The sequence below is a fragment of the Ochotona princeps genome, chromosome 25, assembly GCF_030435755.1.
Source record: "Ochotona princeps isolate mOchPri1 chromosome 25, mOchPri1.hap1, whole genome shotgun sequence".
NCBI classification, from domain to species: domain Eukaryota; kingdom Metazoa; phylum Chordata; class Mammalia; order Lagomorpha; family Ochotonidae; genus Ochotona; species Ochotona princeps.
Genome location: NC_080856.1, coordinates 325,816 through 351,437, shown reverse-complemented (window position 1 = coordinate 351,437; position 25,622 = coordinate 325,816). Strand labels below are relative to the sequence as shown.

Sequence of the window (25,622 nt, the reverse complement as noted above, 5' to 3'; positions counted from 1 at the left end):
CCGAGGCCCAAGCGCGGCCCGAAGCTCTAAGAGCGGCCTGGAGCCGGGACAGCCGAGCCCGAGAGAGGGCAGCGGAGAAGACTAAAGACGAAGCAGAAACCAGCCGCTCGGACGCGCACTCGGTCGCCAGCGCCCGCACAGCTCGAACGCCGACGAGCCCCCACAGTCCCTTGCGACGTCCTCCCGGCGCCGTCTCCTAGGCGACCGCTCCACAAGATGGCGGCCCCCCAGAGGCCCGGAGCGCCGCTGCTCTGGAGAGGCGTGGGCAGTTCCCGCGCCAGAGCCCAATCCACACTGTTGCAGCCAGAAAAGCACCGTTCTTGCTGGTCTTTCCCCATGGGGCAAAAGCCGAGAGGGACTTTCACCAGAGCCCCCTCCTACCTGCTCCAGCAGCTCATTCGGCACTCTCAGGAGTCGGACGCGGACGGAGAGGAGGAGGAGGAGGACCAGGGCGAGGCTCAGGGCGAGGGCGAGTCCCAGGAATCCGAGGAGTCCTCAGAGTCCGAAATGCCGCGTTTGGAGGTGTGCTCCCCGCTCCCCACGTCCGCGGGTCCCCGGCCAGCACTGCTCCCGCCTCCCCTAAGCGCGCTCTCCCCTTCGCTCGGGCCACCTGGGCCCTCAGCCCGCCTGAAGTAGCTGCGGCTTCCACCTGTGCTTTTCACGCACGCACCTGATTTCTGTTAAGTCTTAACACATCGGAGTGGGGGTCAAGGCTTTAACCGTTGTCTGGTTGCACTTTGACAGTGCTGAGAATAGAACTAGCCCTGGGTACCGCGAACCCTTGTTCCCGTGACCAGAAGGCGCTGTGGTCCCTGCAACTCCAGTCCCTTCTTCCCGCAGAGCTCGAATGGCTTAAAAAGTTTGGTACATGATTTCTGTGTGATCTTTGTAAGCACAGCTTTTCCAGGGAGGAACGATGCTTTCCAACCGCTCAACTGACCCTGTTAGTATGTGGAGAATGTTTCCAGCATGTCCACCTGTGGCCTGCGGTGCTGGCGTCTCCAGGCTTAGTACCAAGAGACTGCGGTGCTGGCGTCTCCAGGCTTAGTAGAGAGCTCTTCTAAGCACCACCCAGTTTGTACACTTGCACGCTTTCTCTCTTCTGACGCTTTCCACATTACTTCCTTTTCTTGGCTTCTAATATACTGCTCTTCTGTCAAAACCATACAGTGACTTGCTTCCTTTTCGTGTGTTTTCTTTGCCTTGGCTGCCAGGAAACTCAGTCAGCATTTTTGTTCATTCCAGTAGTTTTTTGTTTGTTTGTTTGTATTAGGTTTTCCCCCTCCACATTCCTCTGCCTTGGTGTAGTAGAAAGCCTTTAAAATTCTCTCTGGAAGACGGAGAAATGGACGCAGTGCCCTCATTCTGGGATACTTCTCTGCAGCCTTTTCTAGTTCTTTCTGTTTGGTATGGGTCCTTTCCTGCTTGTCCTGTTGCTGCTGACTCCCCCTGTGCCCTGCTGAGCCTTCTCTACAGCTTATACCTTGTATGTTTGCATATTCCATCTTTCATTACATTCTTTTGATCACTTTTTAACATTTGACCTATTTCTTCCCACACTTTTAATTCTCACTTTTATCTTTCCTCTTCTACTTCTTTCTATGTGGACGTTAATTTTGCATAGAAAGTTATTATTTTGGTCACCTTTTGGTGATATTCTCTGCTCCCATTAACAATGACTGTTACACAACTGTAGCAGTGTTTTTGTAACTCTGAGATGTTTGCATGGTTTCCACCAGCTACCACCCCAGAGGAATTCGCAAATGAACTACCTGTATGCTTTATTATTCTAATTAGCACATGTTCTTGGGCTGTGGGGTTCATTAGTGCTGTAGTAATCAGTCTTCAGTATGCCATTAACAAACCTTGGAAGGCCTTGACTTGAATTAGCTATTCGTTTTTTGGCTTGTGTTTAAAGTTTATTACTTTTTCCACTTGCGTTCAGACCTTAATGTTTATTTTGTGTTCTCTCTGTTTTGACTTGTCATAATCAAATTTTAATGTGCTAAATAAATGAAAACTTTTAAAAGGAAACATTTGGACACTGATGCTGAGTGCTGTGTGTCTTAGCCAGGCTAAGGGCTGTGACGCTGTGTGGTGACCACAGTGATCACTGAGTGGCCATAGTGAGTTAGCCTCTGACCTCAGAGGTCCTTAGGAAATTAAGGGAGGCTGTACAAAGCACTGCCCTTGCAATCAAAGTTGTATTTGAGGTGTGGTTTAGCCTTCTGTTGGTTCTGTGATCTTAAACAAGTTACTTAACCTCTCTGTGCATCATCCATGATGTGGAAATTATAGCTCCCTTATAGCAGAATAGTCAGAATTAAGTGAGACCCTATATTAAAATGCTTAATGCTGTTATTATAGTATTGATTGAATAACACCTGCTAAATGATTGTTATTTAGGAAACACTCTGAAGTATTCACTACAAAAACCAACGTGTGAAGACGCTTGTAGGCAGGAAATAAATGTGGGGAATAGTGCGTACTCCTGGGGTGCATCAAATTGAGGAGAAACTGTTAAAGTTCTTCATATACTGTCTGATACAGAGTAGGCTCTCCAAAATTATAGATAGAATGATATCAACCCATAGGGATTCTGAAACTACTCAAGATGAGGGCTGGCTTTATGAAGGTCTGAAAGTGGCCAAAGTCCTAGGGGAAGACATCAGACTGTCAGCTGGCAGAATCTGAGCAACCATGAGGGGTTGCTGTGCAGTCTTGCCTTGAAGATCTGGGAATGTTGACGGTTTGGCTTGTTTCCATGTGATGGCATCTTCCTACCCTTAAGTAAGGAGGGAATGTTTTCTCATCCTCAGGAAGTGGAGAGGAGTGCAGTCAGGTGAGCTTAGAGATCGAGGGAGAAGATCTGGGTGGGAAGGTAACACTGCCATCTCGTTCTTCCCTGGGCTTTACACAAAACATCGGAACTTTGCTTCAGAAAGATGTGAACAGGCTGCTGGGAAAGCATGAGGGAAACATTAAGATGTGGAATTACATCAACTAGCATTAGCAGTCATTTCGTGGAGAACACTTTCTATATTTCATACTCCATGTGAAGAGTTTTATGTGTATTATTTTTCATTCTTCCCAAAATGTTAAAAGGAAGCACAGGGAGGAGAGACCTACCCTCGTCTCTCCCAGCTTCCATAGCTGGGTCTGCAACATAGACCGACAACAGGCATCGCAGGAAAAAAAACCTGCATATCCTCTTCAAAAAGTCCGATTTGAAAGAGAGGTTCCATAGCATGTTATGGAAAGGGGAGAAGGTGCAGGTCACTCGGTGTGGTGAGGGCAGGCAGGATTCCAGAGGGTGAACGCTTCCATGGGAAGCATTTGGAAAATGAACCAGCAGGCGAAAGATCTCTCACTGTCCCACCCTCTCGCTTTCAAGTTGATGAAAAGAAATACACATAAAAATATCCCTACCTCCAGATTATGCAAAGGATTCTGAAGTTGAATAACAGGGTAGCTGTGAGAGCTTGCTATGAAGGTATCTGAATCCAGTCTTCTCTGCAGTTGTGAGTCAGTCTTGTCTGGTTATACTCCTGGGAGGGAATTTTGTGACTGAGTTCCTTCTGGAAGCTCTGTCTTTGTGTGTAGTTCCCAAGCCAGTGAGCTACCTCTGTGTAGGCAATATTTGCTTCTGTAGGTTAGTAGGAAGTGGAAACGGGAAGCAAGGAATGCTCTACAGTAGCACAGGCCTACATGCCTGGTTCCTCAATCCAACAGCACTGTTGATTCTGAAGGAGTGTAGACGTGGAAAGGTGCGTGCAGCTGTTATCTCCATGTTGGTCATAACTAGTCCTAGAAATGTGTCTGATGTGGGGATGTGACCCCTGACTTCTTGAAGTCACTGTTGCTGTATTGGTCATCATGGAGTTGAAGGTCACATAAATACAACGCCCATCTTTTATCTCTTCTGTCATTATTGAGGAAAGTACACGTTGGGTCACCATTGGACCATGAAGTTGCTTGCAGTCCAAGAGCCAGCCTCCTTATGGAAATGATTATCAACCTTGTAGTAAATTTTATATGTCATTTGAATTAGAAATTTAATAAGAAATGAGCTGAACTGAACTGAATGAAAAGAACATTTGGGGAAGTAAGATCTTAATTTGAGATAAGATAACATATCTTGGGATGTGGGACAAGCAGTAAAATCGCCATGGGATAGGTTAGATTTGCTTTTCCATTTAGTCACATGATTGTGTGGTTTTGGGCTAGGCAACTTGTAAACCATAGTGTTTTCATCTGAAAGACGGACACAAGAATATGTACCTTAGGTTTCAGAGTGCAGTGAGTTAAGATGCCACTTGGGGTGTGCGCCTCTCAGACTGGATAGAGTTTGCTGCTCTGCTTCTAACCCAGCGTCTTACTAATGCGTTCTGGGAGGCAGCGGATTATGGCTCAGGTGCCAGGCCTCAGGACTCCAAGCTCCTGGCATCAGCCTGACACGGGCCCGGCTCTTTGCAGGCATTTGGGTGTGAAAGATCTCTCTCTGCCGTCCAAATAGGTGAAAATAAATATAGATGTTAAAAAAAGAAAAATACACATATATACCTATTTCAAGGTTATCAGAGGGATTAATGAGTTAATCCACTAAAAGCTGTTAGCCCAGCACCTGGAATGGAGAACTCAATTTGTGCTGTCACCACTAATGTGATTCTTCTAAGAATTGATGGAAGCAAAACATTGATTGGACTGACATTTATTTAGTTATACTTGGGTATGTATGTGTCCTCAAAACCGAATTTGCTTTGGGCGGTGACTTGTGGGCTTGCTGGACTCTGCTCTGGGCCTATAGTATACTAAGTAGGTGGGAATATGACAAATTGTCTTGTGTTTTCCCTAATGGCAGTCTTTTCTTTTTGGGGTTTTTTGCAGGAGGAATTTGATGGACTCCTGAGAGAGGAGGCTGTGGCTGATGCACTCCACCACTTGGGTCGCTCAGGGTCTGGAACTGAGCAAGTCTACCTGAACCTCACTTTATCAGTGAGTATTGACAGGATTGCCACTGGCTGCCAACGTCACAACATGGTCTAGACTGTAATTGCTTTGGTACTCATAGATTTTTCTTTTTCTTTTTTCTGGTGACATTTGAAACTGATAAGAGATATTTATGTAGATATTGGACTTCAAAGAGTGCTGATTGCTCTTTGAATCAATGTCCAGATTCTTTGTTTCCATTTTGTTCATACTGTCTTTCATCTTAAATAGTCTGTATTATAAAGATCAATACTTTCGGGCCCGGCGGCGTGGCCTAGCGGCTAGGCTCCTCGTCCTGAACGCACCAGGATCCCATATGGGCGCCGGTTCTAATCCTGGCAGCTCCACTTCCCATCCAGCTCCCTGCTTGTGGCCTGGGAAAGCAATCGAAGACGGTCCCAATGCATTGGGACCCTGCACCCGTGTGGGAGACCCAGAAGAGGTTCCTGGTTCCCGGCTTCGGATCGGCGCACACCGGCCGTTAACGGCTCACTTGGGGAGTGAATCATCGGACGGAAGATGTTGCTCTCTGTCTCTCCTCCTCTCTGTATGTTTGACTTTGTAGTAAAGTGAATAAATCTTTTAAAAAAAAAAAAAAGGATCAATACTTTCTTTCCAGAAAGTTGAATTTACTTCTGTAAAACCAAACACTCTTTTAAGAATTTTCTCTCTGATCAGTGAAAATGCACTGAAATTTATATTTGAGTCTGAGGGAATGAAGAGGTTTGATGCTGATGCCTCTCACCGCCAAGCAGGTCTACACCTAAGTCACTCTGAACAACATCTGACTTGCCTAAAGATACCTGTCCTTAGAGGAAAACAATCTGTTGTCATTCTTTCACTGGTTTTGTTTCTGAAGATTTTCTCCTGGCTGTAGAGTGACTAAGATCTCGGCTCCAATTGCAGCAGGAGCCTGTTCTAGCACTCCAGCGTCTCCTCTGCTTTGTCTCTGGTTCAAAGGAATGCTTTAGCTCTGTGTGTCCTTGCATTGTAAAGCATTGCAGTTCCTTGACTATTCCCTGATTACATGTAGATACTCAGTTGGAAAAAAGTATATTGAAATTAGCGCCATGATCCTTAAGATTTTTTTTTTAATCTCATTGGTTCTTTTTTTTTAATTAATTCATTAATTACATTGTATTATGTGACACAGTTTCATAGGTACTTGGATTCTCCCCACCCCTCCCCAAACCTTCCCACCATGGTGGATTCCTCCACCTTGTTGCATAACCACAGTTCAAGTTCAGTTGAGAATCCCCCATTGCAAGCATATACTAAACATAGAGTCCAGCATCTTATTGTCCAGTCAAGTTCATCAGTTTCTTAGGTATACCCTCTCTGGTCTGAAGACAGAGCCAGCAGAGTATCATCCCAGTCAATCAAAAGCTCGAACATACCATCAGCGAAAATTTCCATCACCATGGAATTAATTGACATAGTAATAAGTAACCAATATGTTAAGGATCCTTAAGATTTATGTTGTTGTAGGACTACATGCCTTGGGTCTGACTCAGTAAGCTATTCAAAAAACATTAAGCTCTTTTCACATATGCTGCTTCCATGGCGTGCCCTTTGAGGTGAGCATGTTAAAGCTGTAATCTTTTAATGTTTTCACCTCACAGTGTTTTATGGATGGCTTAGCCAAGCAGGCAGTAACACACAGAGCATACACTGTGCACATTGCCCTGTGTTAGGCATTGGAATGGTGTATAATTCCAGCAGCCAATACATCCCCACACAAGTCCCTTTCAATCAACATTCTACTTATGTATGTAGTGCTGTGCCTTAAATTGATCCACCAAAAAAGCAATTCTTTAAATCTTATTTCAGCTAGATGGATTGAAGCTTAACTTATTTTATCACTGACCTCCTACATTCCAGATATTACATGTTGAGTTACTCTGCCTTAATAAGTGGTCTTACTGAATATACTTTCTTAGGGTTGCCTGGTTCAGTAATTTTTCTCTTTATAGCTTATTTATATTCTACATTATTTTAGTCCTCACTTTCTGTTATCACTAGTGTGCATAGCTTTTCTCCTACCAAAATCATGAATTTCTTAAGGGCAGAATACTGTTCTATTCCTTCTTTGTCTCATACCAACCACAATACCCTGTACATAGTAGAGATTCTGTAAACAATCATTCTTCATCAGAACTTGAGTGGAATGACTCTTCATTGGATGTGTGTTTTTCTGACTCTAGTGTCACAACATAAACAAGTAACATAAGGTTTTTGTTCCATGGATCATATTTCCTCCCCACTCCAACCTCCCTTAAAATTCACTGAAAGCAATTTCTTTGGAAGAATTTTGGACCAGGATTTACAAGACTTCACTAACTTGCTTTGTGACTTCTGGCTATTTACAAACCTCATATTCCTCATCTTGAAATTGCAATCACTTTGCCCTACAGATCTGACAGGTGTATTTGATCAGATGTGAGATATCTTTGAAAATGAACCCTGTAAAACTGTAGATAGTATTGTTAGTGATTTCTTGATTAAAACTTCATTTAAATTCTAGTCAATTGCTTTTTCTTCTAGTAGATACAGGTTTTGTCCTTATTGCTTTTATTATTTTTTTTAATATAAGACTGCTGTAAAGTCTTCCTGAACACAACTTTAATATGCCTTTTCATGTTGTATTAGTTTTTGCTAACAACACTAATTTCCTATGCTATTATTTTTTTTTTGAGAATGCATTTTTAATGGGGTCTATAGTCTGTTTTGGATCCTTTTAGTAATAGGCTTTAGATTTTCTCCCAAGTCTGTAGTTTTAAAAGGCATTCTATGTTTGCAGATGCTATAAGAAAGCTGAGAGTAATCTGCTAAGTAACAATAGAATCTTCTCTTTTCTCAGGGTTGTGATTTAATTGATGTTAGCATTCTCTGTGGATATGTTCACCTGCAGAAGTTGGATCTTTCTGTAAATAAAATTGAAGGTATGTAATTATCATTCAAGTAGATTAATCATTGGATTACTTCAAAATTTCAGTGTTCAGATGCAATGTATTTTGATAATACCAAATGTGATATAAGTGGTTTCTGGATCAATCTATAAATCGAGTCTTTGCTTCCCATGCCCAAAAAGGCCCATCGACTGATGAGTACAGAGGAAGGTCTGGGTTATGTTGACACGTTCACTGACATCTGAGAGGTTATGGAGTGTTTGCTTTAGCTTTTCCTTCTAAAGGATCAATCAGATCTGCAGCACTTATCGAATATTTGATAATTCCCTTTCTTCTATTAGCTATTCAGTGTTGATGAATTAGTCCCTATAAGGGTGGATTCTGGTGGGGTTTTTTTGCATTTCCATTTTAATCCTAGCTGCCTCCTTCTGTTAGGATTGAGAACCAGGGATTTACAACTGCATTTTCCACTGTTTTTATGTGTTGGTTGGTTCTTTCTACTGCAGCTCCATTTGTAGTTCTCTGTAATGTATTTATTATGACGCCTTGTTCACATTTCCTGGAATTAGTCCCATAGTTATTATTTTCCTCAAAACTTAATTTTTCTTTCTAAGTATTCAGATCTTATTTGAAGTTAATGATTGTTTCCTTTAGAAATCTAGGGAAATGGGTCCAGTGCAGTAGCTTAATGGCTTAAGTCCCTGCCTTGCATGTACCAAGTTCCCATATGGGCGCTGGTTCTAATCCCTGCGACTCTGATTCCCATCCAGCTCCCTGCTTGTGGCCTGGGAAAGCAGTTGAGGACAGCCCAAAGCCTTGGGACTCTCACCCACATGGGAGACCCGGAAGAAGGTCCTGGCTCCTGGTTTCAGCTCTGCTCTGGCCATTGTGGCTACTTGGGGAGTGAACCAGTGGATAGAAGATATTCCTCTCTGTCTCTCCTCCTTATGTGTATATCTGACTTTCCAATAAAAATAAATAAATCTTAAAAAAAAAAAAGAAATCTGGGAAAGTTAGCAAATCATTATTTCTGACCTGTTCACTATTCTGATAATCTTTGTGCTTTTGCGTTTGTCTGCCTTTTTTAAAAAGAGAAAGAAAGGTCCTTTTATTTTTATTTGAAAGGCAGAGTTACAGATGGAGAGGGAAAGACAGAGAGATCTTTGATCTGCTGGTTCACTGCCCAGATGACCACAGTGGCCAGGGCTGAGCCAGGCCTGACCGGGTCTCCCACGTGGGTACAGGGTCCCAAGGCTTTGGGCCGTCCTCAACTGCTTTCCCAGGCCACAAGCAGGGAGCTGGATGGGAAGCAGGGCTGCCGGGATTAGAACCTGCACCCATATGGGATTGCAGCGCGTTCAAAGAAAGGACTTTAGCTGTTAGACCACCGCACCAGGCCTGAAGACAGACATTTCTAGGGTTTAATGTCAGCATCACTCTGACCATCTCACACCTCCAAGATGGGTTTCATTTAACCGGATAAGAACATTCGGCCTTATGGGAGACTTAACTGTGCTTCATACTAAGAGCCAGGAAGGACTTGGCTTCGTGTCCTTGCCGCCTGAGCAGAGGAGTCCACAGCTGCGTGGAAGTCTGTTGGCCAGAGCAGCCCCCACTCATCACATGCAGCCAACTCAACTCTCAGGTTGAGAGCCTGTGAGGTGCGGTGCTAGTTTGCGTACTAGCGCTGACCTTCCTACTGCTATTCTGATGGAGATAAAATTTCAACCTGCATCAGACTCACAGCTAGCTAAACCTCACTGCTGAGTTTCTGATTCAGCAGATTTGGGGTGGGACCTGAGAATTTGCATTTTAAATACTTTCCTGGACCACACTTTGAGAACCACTAGGGTAGACACGAGGTGCTTCTGCCATCTGGTGGACAAGGTTGTCACTGCACCGAGTAGGTGCTGAACCAGACCATGGATTTTTCCTGTTAGATTTCTTTGAAAACATTAGCTGCCTACAAAGTCAGCTATGCACTTGCACTTCTCCCTCTCTATTTAAGTATTAGTTGGTGCTTCAAGGTATATCTCCATGGTATCAGTATTTACCTTGGAAGTTACCAAGAAAGATCCACTGCAGTGCACGTTCAGAGAGATGTGTGTCTGAGCTCATGAAGGACACAGGGATATGACTTGTAAAGCAATTGCAGCTTTTTTCCTTAGGTTTCCTCTCACGAGTAACCTTCTTTGATTTGCTCATTAATTTCCATCTAAGTGTGAATATGCCAGTGTACTGTCTGTCTTAGAATTGTTTATACTTAAAAAAGACAACTATGATTTAGAGAAGTGAAGTTTAAGTTAGCGGGGGTGAGGGGGTTTCTGGCTTCAGAAGCAAAGATGCCAGGAGACCCTGCTCACACTGCCTGTCTCACGGTGAGTGCAGGTGGCCTCCGCGTGGAGGTTGTGTACACGGTCTGAGGGTTCTGCACTCAAGAGTGGGAGGGCTGGGAGAGAGATGGCGGCTACTGCTGCTTGAAGGGAGACAGGGCTGTGATTGTTCAGGGCACTTCCTTGGTGGACTCCAAAGGGAATCACTGTGAGGGGTCAGAGAGAGGCAAACAATACTCCACAACTTTTGTTTTCTATTTAATTTCATTTAGTAACCTCATTAGCACAATAATTCTCTGCTTAGTATTCAGGGCTTGGAATTTTTGCCTGGAATGAAATGAAAAAAAAAAGAGGAAGAAGAAACCCACAACTCAGATGTTTGGAGCTACCCACAGTTAAAGTAAAATAACAGTAATGACTTAACTCACTTCAAATAATTAGTGAGGTTTAAGATTACATCCAACTAAAACAAAATTAAATTTACAACAAAGAGAGTTTCCTAATTGTGGTGCTTCTAGACTTTCTGAGAAGACCTAATTCCATTATTTAGGGGCTAATTATCAAGCGGATTATCGCAGGCTTTAGTTTCTCATCCTTTCTGCTGAGGCTGGTAGTTTTTGAAGTGTGGAGCATTAGCAGATGGTGGGAGAGGAGCTGGGCGTGCAAGAGGCCTCAGGAGCGTATGGAAACAGGAGCGGGAAGGGGTGGAAGAGCTTGGGAAAGATCCTGTTGTTCAATCGTAGAGGATTTTCCACTCTTTTTTGTGTTTGACTCCCTCCTGATTTTATTCTTTTTATTTGTCTGGAATCACTCGGAGACCCTCGCGGCTGGTCTTAGCTAGCCCATGTCCCACAGGCCTTTCCTGGCTGCGTCCTCTTTCCTCATTGGCTCACCGCGCTCTCTGTTTTCCTTCCAGACTTGTCGTGTGTGAGTTGCATGCCTTATCTTCTAGAACTTAATGCTTCTCAAAATAAACTGACTACATTCTTCAATTTCAAGCCTCCCAAAAATCTCAAGGTAGATTTTATCAATGTACTAATTGCATGTATTAATTGGTTTGCAATGGATAGTAAGTAAGCACGTGTGTGAAATGGCTCACAGAGTATATTAAGTAAGCAAAACAACACTAAAATTGAAAATTCACAGAGGATAAGACATAGAAATAAATAGTGCAAGTGTCTGAAATTTAATTTAAAAAGAAGAATCTGTGTTATTTATTTTGGAAAATAATGGTTTTCAGCATATAGTGTTTTTTGGGAGGTGTTGCTAAAACATACTGTTAAAAATAGAATAACTCGGGTTGGGGTCAGGGCATCCCCAAGTGACCACAAAGGCCAGGAGCTTCATGTGGGTTTCCCACAAGGGAACACTTGGGCCGTCTTCCGCTGCACTCTCAGATGCAGAAGCAGGGAGCTGAACTGGAAACGAAGCATCCAGAGCTCAAACTGGTTCCCATATGGATTTCAACACTATGCCACAATGTCCTTCCCAAGAAAAATTTTGTATGAAAAATCTGTAAAATTTCTTAGGAGTCAAACTTTATCTATTTCCATTTATTTGACTGATCTACTTTCTTTTTTTCTTATAGAGTAATAGTGGTTTCAAGTTCCCATTCTTTCTTCTCTGCACTTAGTCTTGTATTTCCAAAGCAGAAAGAATTGTCCATGAACATTGGTTTATGAGACAGACTGCTGTGCTGTAGAATGGTGTTTTCACATCTACCCGAATCTCCCAGGGCTCTTGTGAAAATGGATTCTGCCGTGTCAGGTAGAGGGTGGAGCCCGGCACAGATTTCTAGCAGATTCTGGGTGTTGCTGGTGCTTTGTCTGACCCCTCAGTAGGCACAGGTTAAGGGACTTCCTGAACTTTGCTAGGAGATCGCGAAGGTGGAGTTGAACCCAGTGCCATACCTCTTTAACTTTACATTCCTCAAAACTATTCTAGGAAACCATTTCAACAACAGCTATTGCTCCTAATCAACAACATGAGATAAAAACATTCAGTAACTTTAAGCATTCACTTGCTTGCAAAAGATATATATTATTAAAAAAAGAGAGAGAAATGTGGTGGGTACTGTAATACAGGGAGCTAACTACCCCTCCCCAGAGCACCCATATTCCACTTGGGAGGATCACTGTGAGTTCCAGCCACTCTGATTCCAATACAAGGTGTTCTGTCTCTCCTCTCTCTGTAGAATCTGCCTTTCCAATAAAAATAAGTAAATCTTTGAAAAAATTATTTTAAAAAGCCTCAATGTTCTTTCATTAGTGAACTTAACTGTATCCAAAAATATCTTTTTCATGTGCAATTACAGTGGTGAATATGAATTAAAAATTAAAGTGTAACGTACTGTTCTCTTCTTCTCACCAGAAAGTGGATTTTTCCTTCAACCAAATATCTGAAATGTGTGATCTATCAGCATACCACGCTCTCACAAAACTAATTTTGGATAGTATCCTTTGAATGAGTTACAGGGAAAATTTGATTAATATTTATCTATCCATTAAAGACAATGTACCAGATTAGATGAAATATTATAATATATGTAATTTACTAGAAATGTGATTCATTTAAATAATTAAGAATTGAAGAGATGTTTTTATTTATGAAGGAATAAAACTGCAAATCAAAGCTTGCCAAGAACATCTTATCAATGAAAAGCAAAGTAAGTTGGTAATTATGCAATAAATGTGGGCTTCTCTCTCCTCCTCCAGGCTTTGTTTTTAGAGAGGCAGAAAATTACACAGAAAGAGACCTCCCATTTTATAGTTTACACCCAGAAGTCACCTCCGGCCTCCCTGGGCTGGCATCAGCCATTGGTGCCCTCACCTCCTGCCTCCCTGGGCTGGCATCAGCCATTGGTGCCCTCACCTCCTGCCTCCCTGGGCTGGCATCAGCCATTGGTGCCGTCACCTCCTGCCTCCCTGGCTTGGCATCAGCCATTGGTGCCATTACCTCCTGCCTCCCTGGGCTGGCATCAGCCGTTGGTGCCATCACCTCCGGCCTCCCTGGGCTGGCATCAGCCATTGGTGCCATCACCTCCGGCCTCCCTGGGCTGGCATCAGCCATTGGTGCTCTCACCTCCTGCCTCCCTGGCTTGGCATCAGCCATTGGTGCCGTCACCTCCGGCCTCCCTGGGTTGGCATCAGCCATTGGTGCCCTCACCTCCTGCCTCCCTGGGCTGGCATCAGCCATTGGTGCCGTCACCTCCTGTCTCCCTGGCTTGGCATCAGCCATTGGTGCCATTACCTCCTGCCTCCCTGGGTTGGCATCAGCCATTGGTGCCGTCACCTCCGGCCTCCCTGGCTTGGCATCAGCCATTGGTGCCGTCACCTCCTGCCTCCCTGGGTTGGCATCAGCCATTGGTGCCGTCACCTCCGGCCTCCCTGGCTTGGCATCAGCCATTGGTGCTCTGAGCTCCGGCCTCCCTGGCTTGGCATCAGCCATTGGTGCCGTCACCTCCTGTCTCCCTGGCTTGGCATCAGCCATTGGTGCCATTACCTCCTGCCTCCCTGGGCTGGCATCAGCCATTGGTGCCGTCACCTCCGGCCTCCCTGGGCTGGCATCAGCCATTGGTGCCGTCACCTCCTGCCTCCCTGGGCTGGCATCAGCCATTGGTGCTCTCACCTCCTGCCTCCCTGGCTTGGCATCAGCCATTGGTGCTCTGAGCTCCGGCCTCCCTGGCTTGGCATCAGCCATTGGTGCCGTCACCTCCTGCCTCCCTGGGTTGGCATCAGCTGTTAGTGTTCTCAGCTTCTGCCTCCCTGGCTTGGCATCAGCCATTGGTGCCATTACCTCCTGCTTCCCAGGGTTGGCATCAGCCATTGGTGCTCTCACCTCCTGCCTCCCTGGGTTGGCATCAGCCATTGGTGCCGTCACCTCCTGCCTCCCTGGGTTGGCATCAGCTGTTGGTGCTCTCACCTCCTGCCTCCCAGGATTGGCATCAGCCATTGGTGCCGTCACCTCCTGCCTCCCTGGGTTGGCATCAGCTGTTGGTGCCGTCACCTCCTGCCTCCCAGGGTTGGCATCAGCCATTAGTACTCTCACCTCCTGCCTCCCAGGGTTGGCATCAGAAGGAAGCTGGGATTGGGTGTGGAGCAGGGATTCTGTCCAGGTGCTCTGACATGGCCTACAGGTGTCTGTGTGCATCTAACTCCCAGGCCACATGTCCACCTCTGAGAATTTATGCTTAATTATAGAACAAGGACATAATTTCTGTTTTAATTAAATTCTTGTCTTTAACTTAAATGTGGGCCTATTTTATATAAAATCCGTATCTGAAAATGCAGAATAGTCATAAGGACAATAATAATTATATTGCAAAATAATTAATATTCTCTTTCAAAAGCATTTCTATGGCTGCCATTTAAAAATAAAAAAGGACATTTGCATCCAACTTCAGGAATATTTGACTCCCAGGCCAAAAAAAAAAAAATCCTTTACTTTAAATTCACCTTTAATTTCAGTATAACCAAAATGGTTACTTGAGGTTCTGTGACTATAAGGAGCTTGCCTCTGTCTTTCCAGACGCGGCTGTTCTCTGCTGATAAGGAAGCTGACCTCAGCAGACACCCCTGGCCACCTGGAGGTTGTGGGGGTGGGGCAGAAAGGGAATGAATTGATTGTCCCTTGGGTGTCTGATTCCCAGGTTTGGCAGGAGCTGGTACTTGCTGCTTTTGTCATAGGCTGTAATGTGGGGAGGACATATCTGCAGAAAAATCATGTGTTCATGTATGATGGAGAGTGCAGAACACAGCACCACTCCCATAGAACTTGTGCATGAACATGGTAGACATTTGTGAAATGAACAGTCTCCTGATTGTAGCCTACTAGGAAATCAGTGATCAAATGGGCTGCTGTGATGACAAGCTAGGGGTGGAGCACCATCTGTACATTGCTGCACTGACTGGTGTTGAGTTCCCAGAGCAGGGCCTGGCAGTCCAGAAGCCATCTGTCTGAGAAGTGCTGCCACTTCAGGTCAGGTAGAAGAGGCCGGTTGCTCAGGAAGAGAGCGGGAGCAGTGGTACCTGTGCCTGCCTAGAAACGAGCTCTTGGATCCACCCAGACCTAGGAAGTCAGAGCCTGCATTTTTTTTTTTTTTATTGACTACATTGCATTATGTGACACAGTTTCATAGGCACTGGGATTCCCCCTACCCCTCCCCAAACCCTCCCCCCCCCATAGTGGGTCCCTCCACCTTGTTGCATTACCACAGTTCAAATTCAGTTGAGATTCTTTCATTGCAAGCATCTACCAAGCATAAAGTCCAGCATCTTATTGTCCAGATAAGTTCAATGGTTTCTTGGGGAGACCATCTCTGGTCTGAAGGTAGAGCCGGCAGAGTATCATCCCAATCAATTAAAAGCCCTGATATAACATCAGCAACAATTTATAACATTATGGAATTAATTGACATGGTATTATGACATGGTATATGTTAAAAGAAAAAAAAAGAGTGCAAGTTCTGAGCCATATCCTGTGACTTCTTCATTGACATTTTAATTATTAGTTTATATACAACCAGGTTCTATACATCTTAAAATGGTTATAGATTACTGTTCAGCTGTCTTGTGTCTATTTTAATTTTAGTATTTAGCAATTTATAGCATTGAAACATGATTTTGCTGAACCTGGCTGTTTTTCAGGTAGTCTAACTCTGTAACTCTAACAAGACATATGTCAACAGTTTAGGTGAACAGGTTTAGGAGGGGTGTGCAGAAAAATCTTCAATACCCTAGTAAGGAGTAACTAATCTTTGTGTCCCACCCAGTGAGGTATAAGTGCATCCCTGCTGACCGTTCCCTGTCTGATTCTAAGCTTTCCTTGTTGTTCTCTATCTATTCTAGATTGTTTGTTTGTTTGTTTGTTTGTTTTGAGGGGTTTCTGGAGCGATCCTGATGGTCATTATGATAGAGGGTGGCGACTCAAAGTCAGAACCAGGCAAGGACCAGAGAAAGCTCCTCTCCCTAGTTCCGATGGAAGTTTACTGTTCTTCTGTTTCTGCAGACCTCTCAGTGCTCCTGGTTGTTGTTCCGATATCCTTGGATCCTGCAAGGCAGGATTTGGGCTTCTTCCATCCCATGTGGTAGATCCAAATGGGGGTGGGTGACCTCAGAGTTCTTGGCCTCCGAAGGCACTCCAATTCCCCGTGGTCTCCTTGTGAGTTGGAATGTAGTCCTCGGTGCTCATACTGATAGTCCTTGGTGAGGATCTGGGAGTCTTCAGGGTTGGGATACAAGCCTCCACCTGTCCACCTGCCAGAGCCTGCATTTTAATGGGGACCCCATGAAAGCTTGAGAAACCCTGGGCTTCTGGCCCTGAAACTCCTGGCAGCCAGAATGGAGTAGGCATCCAGAGGGAATTGTAATCACTCAGGGCACCCTTAATTGAAGATATCACATGGCATTTTGGCTTTTCATGTTCAGAGCTCTGTCTCTAAAGACTAATTTGTGTACTGCGTGGAATTGTCAAAGAAAACAACTAAGGACTCAAAGTAATTTGAAACATTTCTATCATGAAAACCCTAATTTCCTTGTAGCTTTAGCTTTCTGTGTAAAATATTAAAGTATTTTAACTCTATTAATGTCAAGTATTATGAAGAAAGGAATTAGATTGTTTCTTTTTTAAAGCTTCACATTAGATGTAGCAATTGAGGCTTATTGTTGATGCATAAACAGTGGTAATTATTACCTGAGAATGAACCGAAGTTCAGGACATGGACGCATAGTTGAGAGTGTAGCATGATGCCATTACTGACATAGTTTGAAGAAGATCGTGGGCTAATTTCTTAACAGTCCCAAGTTCTCTCTTTTTTGTTCTCTTCAAGTACGCAGGCTTGCGCTTGCTGCAGGTGGTAAGTTCTTACTGAGAGCTGAGAACAAAACTTACCTGGCAAAACTGGCATTCATCTCTTTGGGGTAAAATTACTAGATTAAATGTTTAAAGACAAAATGTCTTTGAGATTCAAAAGATAAGAGAATTTTTTAAACAACTTCCATGTGATTACATTTAGAATCTTAGAGAAAATGCAAAGTGTTTGAAGAAGAGTAATGCTCTGAAACATTGGCATGGAAATAGAGACCTTAAGTAGTTGTAGTCATGTAACTATAAAAGTTTACTTATTATTAATTAAAATCTTCTTACAAAAACCTCATCAGGCCCAAATTTTTAAGAATAGATCTTCCAGATGAACAAATTCTTCCAAACATTGAGAAAAAAAGGCAAATTCATGATTCCTTTAAAGAATTTACTTTGATATCTAGACAAGACAATGAAGAATAAGAGACGGAAAGTGACCCTTATTTAACCTCTGATAGTAATAACTCTTAAATAAGATATTGGCAACTGAATCTGACCATGTATTTAAAAATATGTAATTTGATCAAATTGGGTTTATTTCAGGTGCGTGAAGTTTAATATTAGGAAATCTATAAATGTCACTGCATTAATAAATTAAGGGAAATAAAGTTTATGATTCTCAGATACAGAAGTTTACTAGATGCAGAAAATTTAACAAGACCAACACTCATTCACCATAAAATTCCAGTGAAGCAGTAACATGGCATTTCCTCTACTTACAAACATCTGAAAGAACTTTATCCTAGTCTAAAGATTCTCCTTTAAACTGGTGCAAAGATGAGGGTGTCCAACCCCTGTTTCTACCCATCATCATTGTGGAGATGATGTGGGACAGCACCGTGAATGAACCCAGAGAAAGGAGTGTAAGACTAGGAAGGAGAAAATAAAACTCATCTTCCGCAGATGACATGTTTAGTAATAGTATATGTAAAAGAACTTTTATAAGTTATTAGTTATGGGGTATTGACAGCTTAATAGGAAGCATAATTCTAAAAAGACACTATTATAAGAATGATAAAAATGAATATTATTATAAATAAGGCCTGTGTGGGGAGCATGTTGCTTTACTGAAGAATATTAAAGATCTAACTAATGAGAACTATGTCCCATGTCCTTGGGCACAAAGATGTAAAAACAATCATAGAAAGTAAATTGGAAAAGCTAATAAGCAAACATAAAAAGGAAAATCAGCCTCATTTCTATGTAGAGAAATTCAGTGAAGGCCACATATGATCTTGTGTTTATTCTATTATTTCAATTTAAGAAATCCAAACATACAAGTGTTGAATAGCATACATGGTTCAAGATTTTTAACAATATTATTTATGGTTATAAAATTAATTCAACTGTTTTAAAAACTGTTTTATGTTCTTTAAAAGTTGAACACCCAAGTTCACTATCACCTAGTGCTTTCACATCTACGTATGGGAGATCTGATATCCATGTATTTGGCAGGCTTATATAAAAATATCCTTAGTGGTATTTCTTATACTAACAAAAACTGAAACAGTCCAAATGCTTATATTTATAAGAGAAAGCATAGGGCTCGGCAGCGTGGCCTAGTGGCTAAGGTCCTCGCCTTGATCCCATATGGCCGCTGGTTCTAATCCCGGCAGCTCCACTTCCTCTCTATCTCTCCTCCTCTCAGTATATCTGACTTTGTAATGAAAATAAAATAAATCTTTTAAAAAAAAAGAGAAAGCATAAATAAGTTGAGGAATATTTACATAACAGCATATCATACAGTGATGCAAGTGAATACAGTGCAACTTTGTGAATCAACAAATGTAACTTAGATATAAATTAAGACATGAAGGAAAGAGAAAGCAAATATGATTCTCTCCTAAGAGAAACAGAAGGGTCCAGTGTGGTAGCCTAGTAGGCAAAGTTCTCGCCTTGTATGTGCTGGTATCCCATATGAGCACCAGTTCATATCCAGGGTGCTCCACTTCACTTCCGGCGCCCTGCTTGCGGCCTGGGAAAGCAGTTGAGCACGGCCCAAAGCCACGCACCCGTGTGGGAGACTCAGAAGAAACTCTTAAATCCTGGCTTCGGTTCGGCTCAGCACTGGCCATTGCATCCACTTGGGGGAATGAATCAGCGGATGGAAGATCTTCCTCTCTGTCTCTTCTTCTCTCTGTAAATTTGACTTTCCAATAAAAATAACTAAATCTTGAGAGAAAAAGACTACATCAGAAGAGGCTGGTGTTGTATGTAGTAGATTAAAACACAGCCACCAACACTGACATCCCATACAACAATGTTGGTTCGAGTATCAGCCACTGCACTTCCACTCCTGCTCCCTGGAAAGCCGTGAATAATGGGATGAGAACTAGGGCCCTGGCACTCACAGAGGAGACCGCGATGGAGTTCCTGGCTCCTGGCCTCATTGGAGAGGAAACTGTGGGATGGGTAAGCTGGTGTTCTCTTTCCCTCTTCCCTCTCTTGTAACTGCCTTTAAAAATAGTAAAATAGTGTTTTTAAAAAAGGATTCAGCAGCAGAAGTATGCAGAGGTAGATTTAAACTGTTGCAAATTACCTTTCGGGGCTTAAGTTGGAGGATAGTTTCAATGTTCACTCCTTCCTTATCTGTTTGAGAAGCACACAGCCAGAGCAGAGCGCTCAATCTGCGGGCTCGCTCCCTAGGTGCCTGCTGCCTGGGCTGCCGAGACGCTGAGGCCAGAAATCCAACCAGGTCCTCCGGGCAGATTATATATTTTAAGCTTAACTCAGTTTTATGTAAAAATTTAGTAACCTGAAAATTATAAATTAATTTCATTGAAAATAATTGTTTAAAGTACAACAAAGCAATTAAACTAGTAATGCTGACAATGTAATTATAGTGGGTTATATTAACACTTTAGAATAAATTATAACTTTTTGCTTTCATGCTGTTTTCTTATGTGTAGATAAGTGATGATTGATAATTATTTCAATTTACAAGATGATTAATTTTGTTAGCTTTCAGTAACTATGCAGTCTATTCTTTTTAAGTGGATGTTTATTAAAACTTGTTTATCGTAGAATTTAAAAATAAGATCCATAGAAATTCAAATCTAGACAGGATTTCAGAAATCATGAAGTATGTTATTTTATGTATTTTGTGGAAGATGCTGCTAAGAACCAGGGACAGTTTGCTCAAGAGTATTTGGTAAATGGTAAATTTAGTAAATGAGACTATTCTGAGTTCTGTTATTTTCCTCGGGTTGCAGCCCATGGGCAGTTATCATTTTTATCCATGCCATATAGACTGAATGCTTTTGTTTCTTAGAGAGATTCACTGGTAACGTGAAGAACATGTTTCAGCAGTAAGATGATATAAACCTTTCAGGGTTAGTTTGGATTGAAGCCATCGTGTGGCTGTCTGCACCAAGAGAATTGTGGTCAGTATGCCGCTTGCTTCTCATAGCTGTTTTCTATTCACCCAAAACCATATTTTTTGAGTGTAGAAAATGAATGAGTGAAAGCTGAAGTAATGAATAATTCGTGTCAAGCATTGTAAGCTAATGGCAGCAGCATCACCAAAAGGTAAAAACATTGTTGGGAAGTCACACTTAAGTCTACAAGTTCCCTTCAATCAACTTCATCAAGGAGCTTCAGTTTCACTGTAAAACACCTAGTCACAGAATGGTAACACTTTAGATCTGGAATGTAATAACATAATTATGATTATTTGAGTCTCTTTTTCCTGATAGTGGTTTTTTAAAATTAAAAATATATTTAAGAGGATTAACCCAGTAAATGAATTCATTATAATATTTGGTAACTTATCAGCTTGCAGTTCTTATCAAAAAGTTCTAAGACCTGTAAAAAGAATATGAAATAATAATTTAATAGGAAGGGCAAGTACCATTTTATGACAGTTCTCAAAATAAGAAAATAAGAGATCAGAAAGGTGAAAGTGTTCCCAAAAGTCAATGAAGACCCCAGAGCTCTATATGGTCCAGTCCTGCGTATTGCCTGGTACCATCACTGATACACATGATGTTACTGTGGGAGTAATTAAAAAGACAGAGCAATTATGCCACCATGAAAAATGTTCTTTACTCAACAATGTGTAATGTGTAGTGTCTAAAATTACTGGAAATTGTAAAGCGAGTACTTAACTGATAAGTAGGAGATGATTTTTCTTTCACTGGAATTCTTTGGCCCAGTGCCATGAGTAATAGCAGTGTTATCTGTGACTGCAGCACCTCTTTGTTTGTTTTTGTACCACTCACTGTGGTGTGCATGTCAGTACTCCAGGGGGAAAATGGCCTGGATGCTCTTTGGTTGGCCTCTACTGTTACTGGAAAAGTCATGTGGACAAATTGAGTGCCTTCCTGTTCCGTTCCTGATAGCTCTTTAAAGTTTTAGGACTTGCCTCTTTTAGCTTTCTGGTCCTTGCCTGTTCCTGTAGGAGTATATTCTGACCCAACCACCCATACACCTCTGCATTCCTCAGCTGTTATTGAGAGCATCTTCCGAGCGACCAGGACTAGGGCTGCTGGAGAGCCCTCCCGACACACTGCTGCTCTCTTGGCTAAACTGAGATGGGTAGCCACATGCAGCCTAGCTGGTTCTTTGCCAAAGACTGCCTGTTCCAGAGGTATCTTATTTCATCTATTGCTGTGTGAGGTAGTTTAAATCCTACTTCCTGTATTTCACATTTATCCTCTGTTGCAACCTGTACTAGAAAGCCATCATCTTTGTTTTCGTTCCAGAATTATTCCAAAAATTGGAAATGGAAAAGATAGTTTTTGTGACCATAAATGTCTATTTGTAGAGCCCTTCTGGCAAGGAGCTTTATAGTGGTAGATTTAAACATGCTTATTGCTTTATAGTAGTAGATTTAAACATGCTTATTGCTTTATACTGGTAGATTTAAACATGCTTATTGCTTTATAGTAGTAGATTTAAACATGCTAGCCTCATGGAAGGAGCAGAGAAGGATCCCCTCCCTTTCATTTATTCTGAATAGATTTGATGAGAATTGGAATTAGTTCTTGAAAAGTTTCCTATAATTCAGTAGTGAAGCCGTGCAGTTGTGGGCTTTTCTTTGTTGCAAGGATCTTATTATTGATTGTCTCAGTCATTGCTCTATTTAGCTTTCCTAAGTAAATGTGACTCAATTTAGATAGATTGTGTTTATCTAGAAGTTATCTTTTTTCCCCCTAGATTTTTCAATTTGCTGGCAGGTAGCTGTTTGTAACAATTCCTGATGATTCTTTGTAAAGATATGGTATCCATTCTTCGAGTCCCCTTCCATTGCTAATCTTACTGATTCAAGTCTTCTCCCTCTTTTTATGGTTAGTTGGGCCAATGGTGTATCAATTTTGTTTATTTTTTAAGAAAAACAACTCTTAAATTTGATGAACTTGTGTATCATTTTTTGGTAAAGCCATCCTCAAACTGCTTTCTCAGGCCACAAATAGGAGGCTAAAATGGGAAGTGGGGTGACCAGGACATGAACCAGCACCCATATGGGATTCTGGCAATTGCAAGGTGAGGGCTTTATCTACTAGGCTACCACACTGGGCCGTATCCCATACATTTTTTTTTAAATGTTGTTCTGTCATTTTCATTATTTGCAGAATTTAAAAATTTCCCTTTTGATGTTTTCCATGACCCGCCGTTCACTTGGTATTACTCAGTCTCCCTGTGTTTGGATATTTTCTGTTCTTGAGTTGTTTTCCAGCTGCATTCCATGTTGGTCAGGCAAGATACCTGATATGATTTGTTTAAGGTAATAATGGTGTTTGTAATGGTGATTTGATAATGCTTCCTATAAAATTCTTTTAATGACATTTTCCTTAACCATTGTTATGATATATAGATAACACTATAGAAAAAATTGATGGGTTGGAGATGTGCACCAGTCTGACTCACCTTAGCTTGGCCAACAACAAGATCACAGCAATTACTGGCTTAAGCATGCTACCAATCAGAACGCTGAGTCTGGTGAGTCCTGCAAAATGCTATGCTTTGTAGAACTAATGTTTTAATGAGCGTATACATTGTGACTAGGACTTTTTAACTGTATAAGAAGCTAATTGCTTTACAAAGTGTTATGGTCTTTAGTTTGCTCGTTTTGTTGTGGGCCACATTGGGTCTAAAATCCCAGGTTCTTGCTTCTTAGAAAATCATCCTAAGTAAAGTTATAACATCTAGAGTGATGACATTATGAAAAAAGGTGGGGAAATCACAGACATGCTTGGGACAAATAAAGGAATAGAACAGGTTAGGAAGAGAAGGGGGGCAGACAGATAGACGTAGGCACAATTCCTACCTGTCTGTTAAAATGTTTTAAATGTAAAAAAACTAGAAAAAACTAAAAGTGATTTTCTAATTTGGTATCCAAATTCAGGTTTTTTTAAGATTGGGAAAATATTCAACATATTAAATGTTAAAAAAAAAAAAAAATATATATATATATATATATATATATATATATATATATATGATTAACCTATCAGAAACAGTTACAGTGAGAGGGAGGAATCTTTCATACTTTGGTTCTTTTCCTCTAAGGCTGTAGCAGCCAGTGCTGGGCCACACTAATCCCAGGAGCCAGGACCTTGATCCCTGTCTCGTACACACTTGGACCACCTTGCACTGCTTGCCCAGACTGTGAGCAGGGAGCTGCAGTGCCAGTAGAGCAGCTGGGCCAAATGTTATACCAGCACCGAAAGCAATGTCTTCATCTGTTGTGCCATAACAGCAACCCTGAAAGATATTCTTTTAATAAATATTTAAAAATACATTTTATAATATCTTAATGGTGAAACTAACTCTGAGGCATATTTGAGTACATTTATTATTATTAACGTTTTGCTGCTTTCAAATAAACTTCAAGATATTTTCTGGGCATTGGGTTTTGGCATTTCCTTTATATCAAGACATGTTAGTGTCCTGTTCTCAAAAAAACTTAAATAATGCTGACAGTAAGTGAATGATTACAATCAGGAAGTTTAAACTTGTTTCCCCACTACCACTCTACTACACCCACCCACCATGGAGAGGTATGTGACCTAATTGATGAATGGTCATGGCCATGATTCAGTAAAACACTGTTTACAAAAATCAAGCTTATACTTATCCCAATGATACAGAAATAAGAGTGCAGCTCTCCAATTTGGACAGTCTTTCTTTCCTTTTGGCTTTGGTTCTGTTGCCCTGTTCATCACAGGCTGGCGGGGCTTACAGCTATTGGTTATGTATCCCTTCCTACAGTACAGTGTCAACCTATTGTTTGAAATGGCATCTTGGAATATCTGCAAGGTTTTTTTTCACATATACAATATGCTTTATGTCTTACTTAATGATGGACCTCTGGAAGTGTTGGGTTTTTTTTTCCAATCTTTAGAGATTGAAATTTTTTTCCAAACTCTTCCATCCCTACAGTATGAAGGTAAAATAATCGTACCCTAGTACTGATGATTAAAACCAAAGAATGGAGAGGTTTAGTAACTTACTTCAGATTTAATATATTCTGCCCTCTGAGGTATGATAGCAAGGCATAACTAAAGATTTGGTTGAAAATTCAAAACAGAAAGTCCTATTTAAAACTATGTTAATCTAAAGAATTTTGGTTTGCTGTTGGTTAGAAACTTACCCTGTTCATGTGTCTTCTCTGTTGATAAACCCTTCATTTTAAGTGGAGTCGTGGAGTATACGTAAGACAGAACTGAACGCTGGTCAGGACCACCGTCATCCCAAGAGTTTGTTTCAGCCACTCTTTATGTAGCCCATTCTGACAGTTCTATCTCAAGTAGCTTTTGGAAAAAACGTGTGATATTTCTTTTCTACAAATAGGTAGATTGCTTCCAATTTACATTCCTATCATCCAAGATAAACTAGAAAAATAAAGAATATGCTACCATTCATTTTCCTTACAATTTTTGAGACTAGGAAAGTGGTTTTTTTTTTTACATGTTATTTAAATCTATAAAGTATTACACACTTGTTTCAACAGTTTTCAATGCTTGTATTTTAAATACTTATGAATCAGAAAACTAGTTTTTAGTTGCTGTTGACAATAATAAACTTCACAATATAGGAAAAGAAGAACTGTTCACCAAACTTAAACAACTGTTATCAAGTATCAACTTTTAGATAAATGTAAGAGAAAAATATGGTTTCTATGGGCTCTATTGTCACTTAGCTTTTTAGCGAGTGATGACAATGCATTCCAAACTTTAAAATTAATTTTGTTAGAGTTATAAACACATGTTTTTCTCCTCTCAAATTAGTGCAGTAACCATGTTTCTAATTTCATTTATTTAAGAAAATAGCTTCTCATTAAAATTCTTTTTTTCTCTGTTAATTATTATAAAACAAGCAAGAACTATTTCTACATAAACTAGATATCTACTCTCAGGAATGATGTGTCAGTTTTCCAACACTGAAAAAAGGCTTTAACAAGTTGACATTCAATTCTGTGACTGAGGTTTTTCTCAGTTCAGATTTCGTTTAGGACCATAGACTATCAAACTTCTCTGTCTTACTCCATTCCTCTCATCTACAACTTTGAAAGCCACCAGAATTATGGTCT

General features: G+C 41.5%; 1 protein-coding gene across 1 annotated transcript in view; it reads left to right on the top strand.

Moving 5' to 3' along the window:
• Positions 1-216: 216 nt before the first annotated feature.
• LRGUK (leucine rich repeats and guanylate kinase domain containing) overlaps positions 217-25,622 on the top strand; it is an 89,172-nt gene continuing 63,766 nt past the window's right edge. Inside the window, exons 1-6 of the mRNA XM_058681259.1 lie at positions 217-522; positions 4,888-4,995; positions 7,850-7,931; positions 11,148-11,248; positions 12,602-12,683; positions 22,905-23,029. Coding sequence (XP_058537242.1) covers positions 217-522; positions 4,888-4,995; positions 7,850-7,931; positions 11,148-11,248; positions 12,602-12,683; positions 22,905-23,029 — 804 coding nt within the window. The remainder of the gene's footprint in view (positions 523-4,887; positions 4,996-7,849; positions 7,932-11,147; positions 11,249-12,601; positions 12,684-22,904; positions 23,030-25,622) is intronic.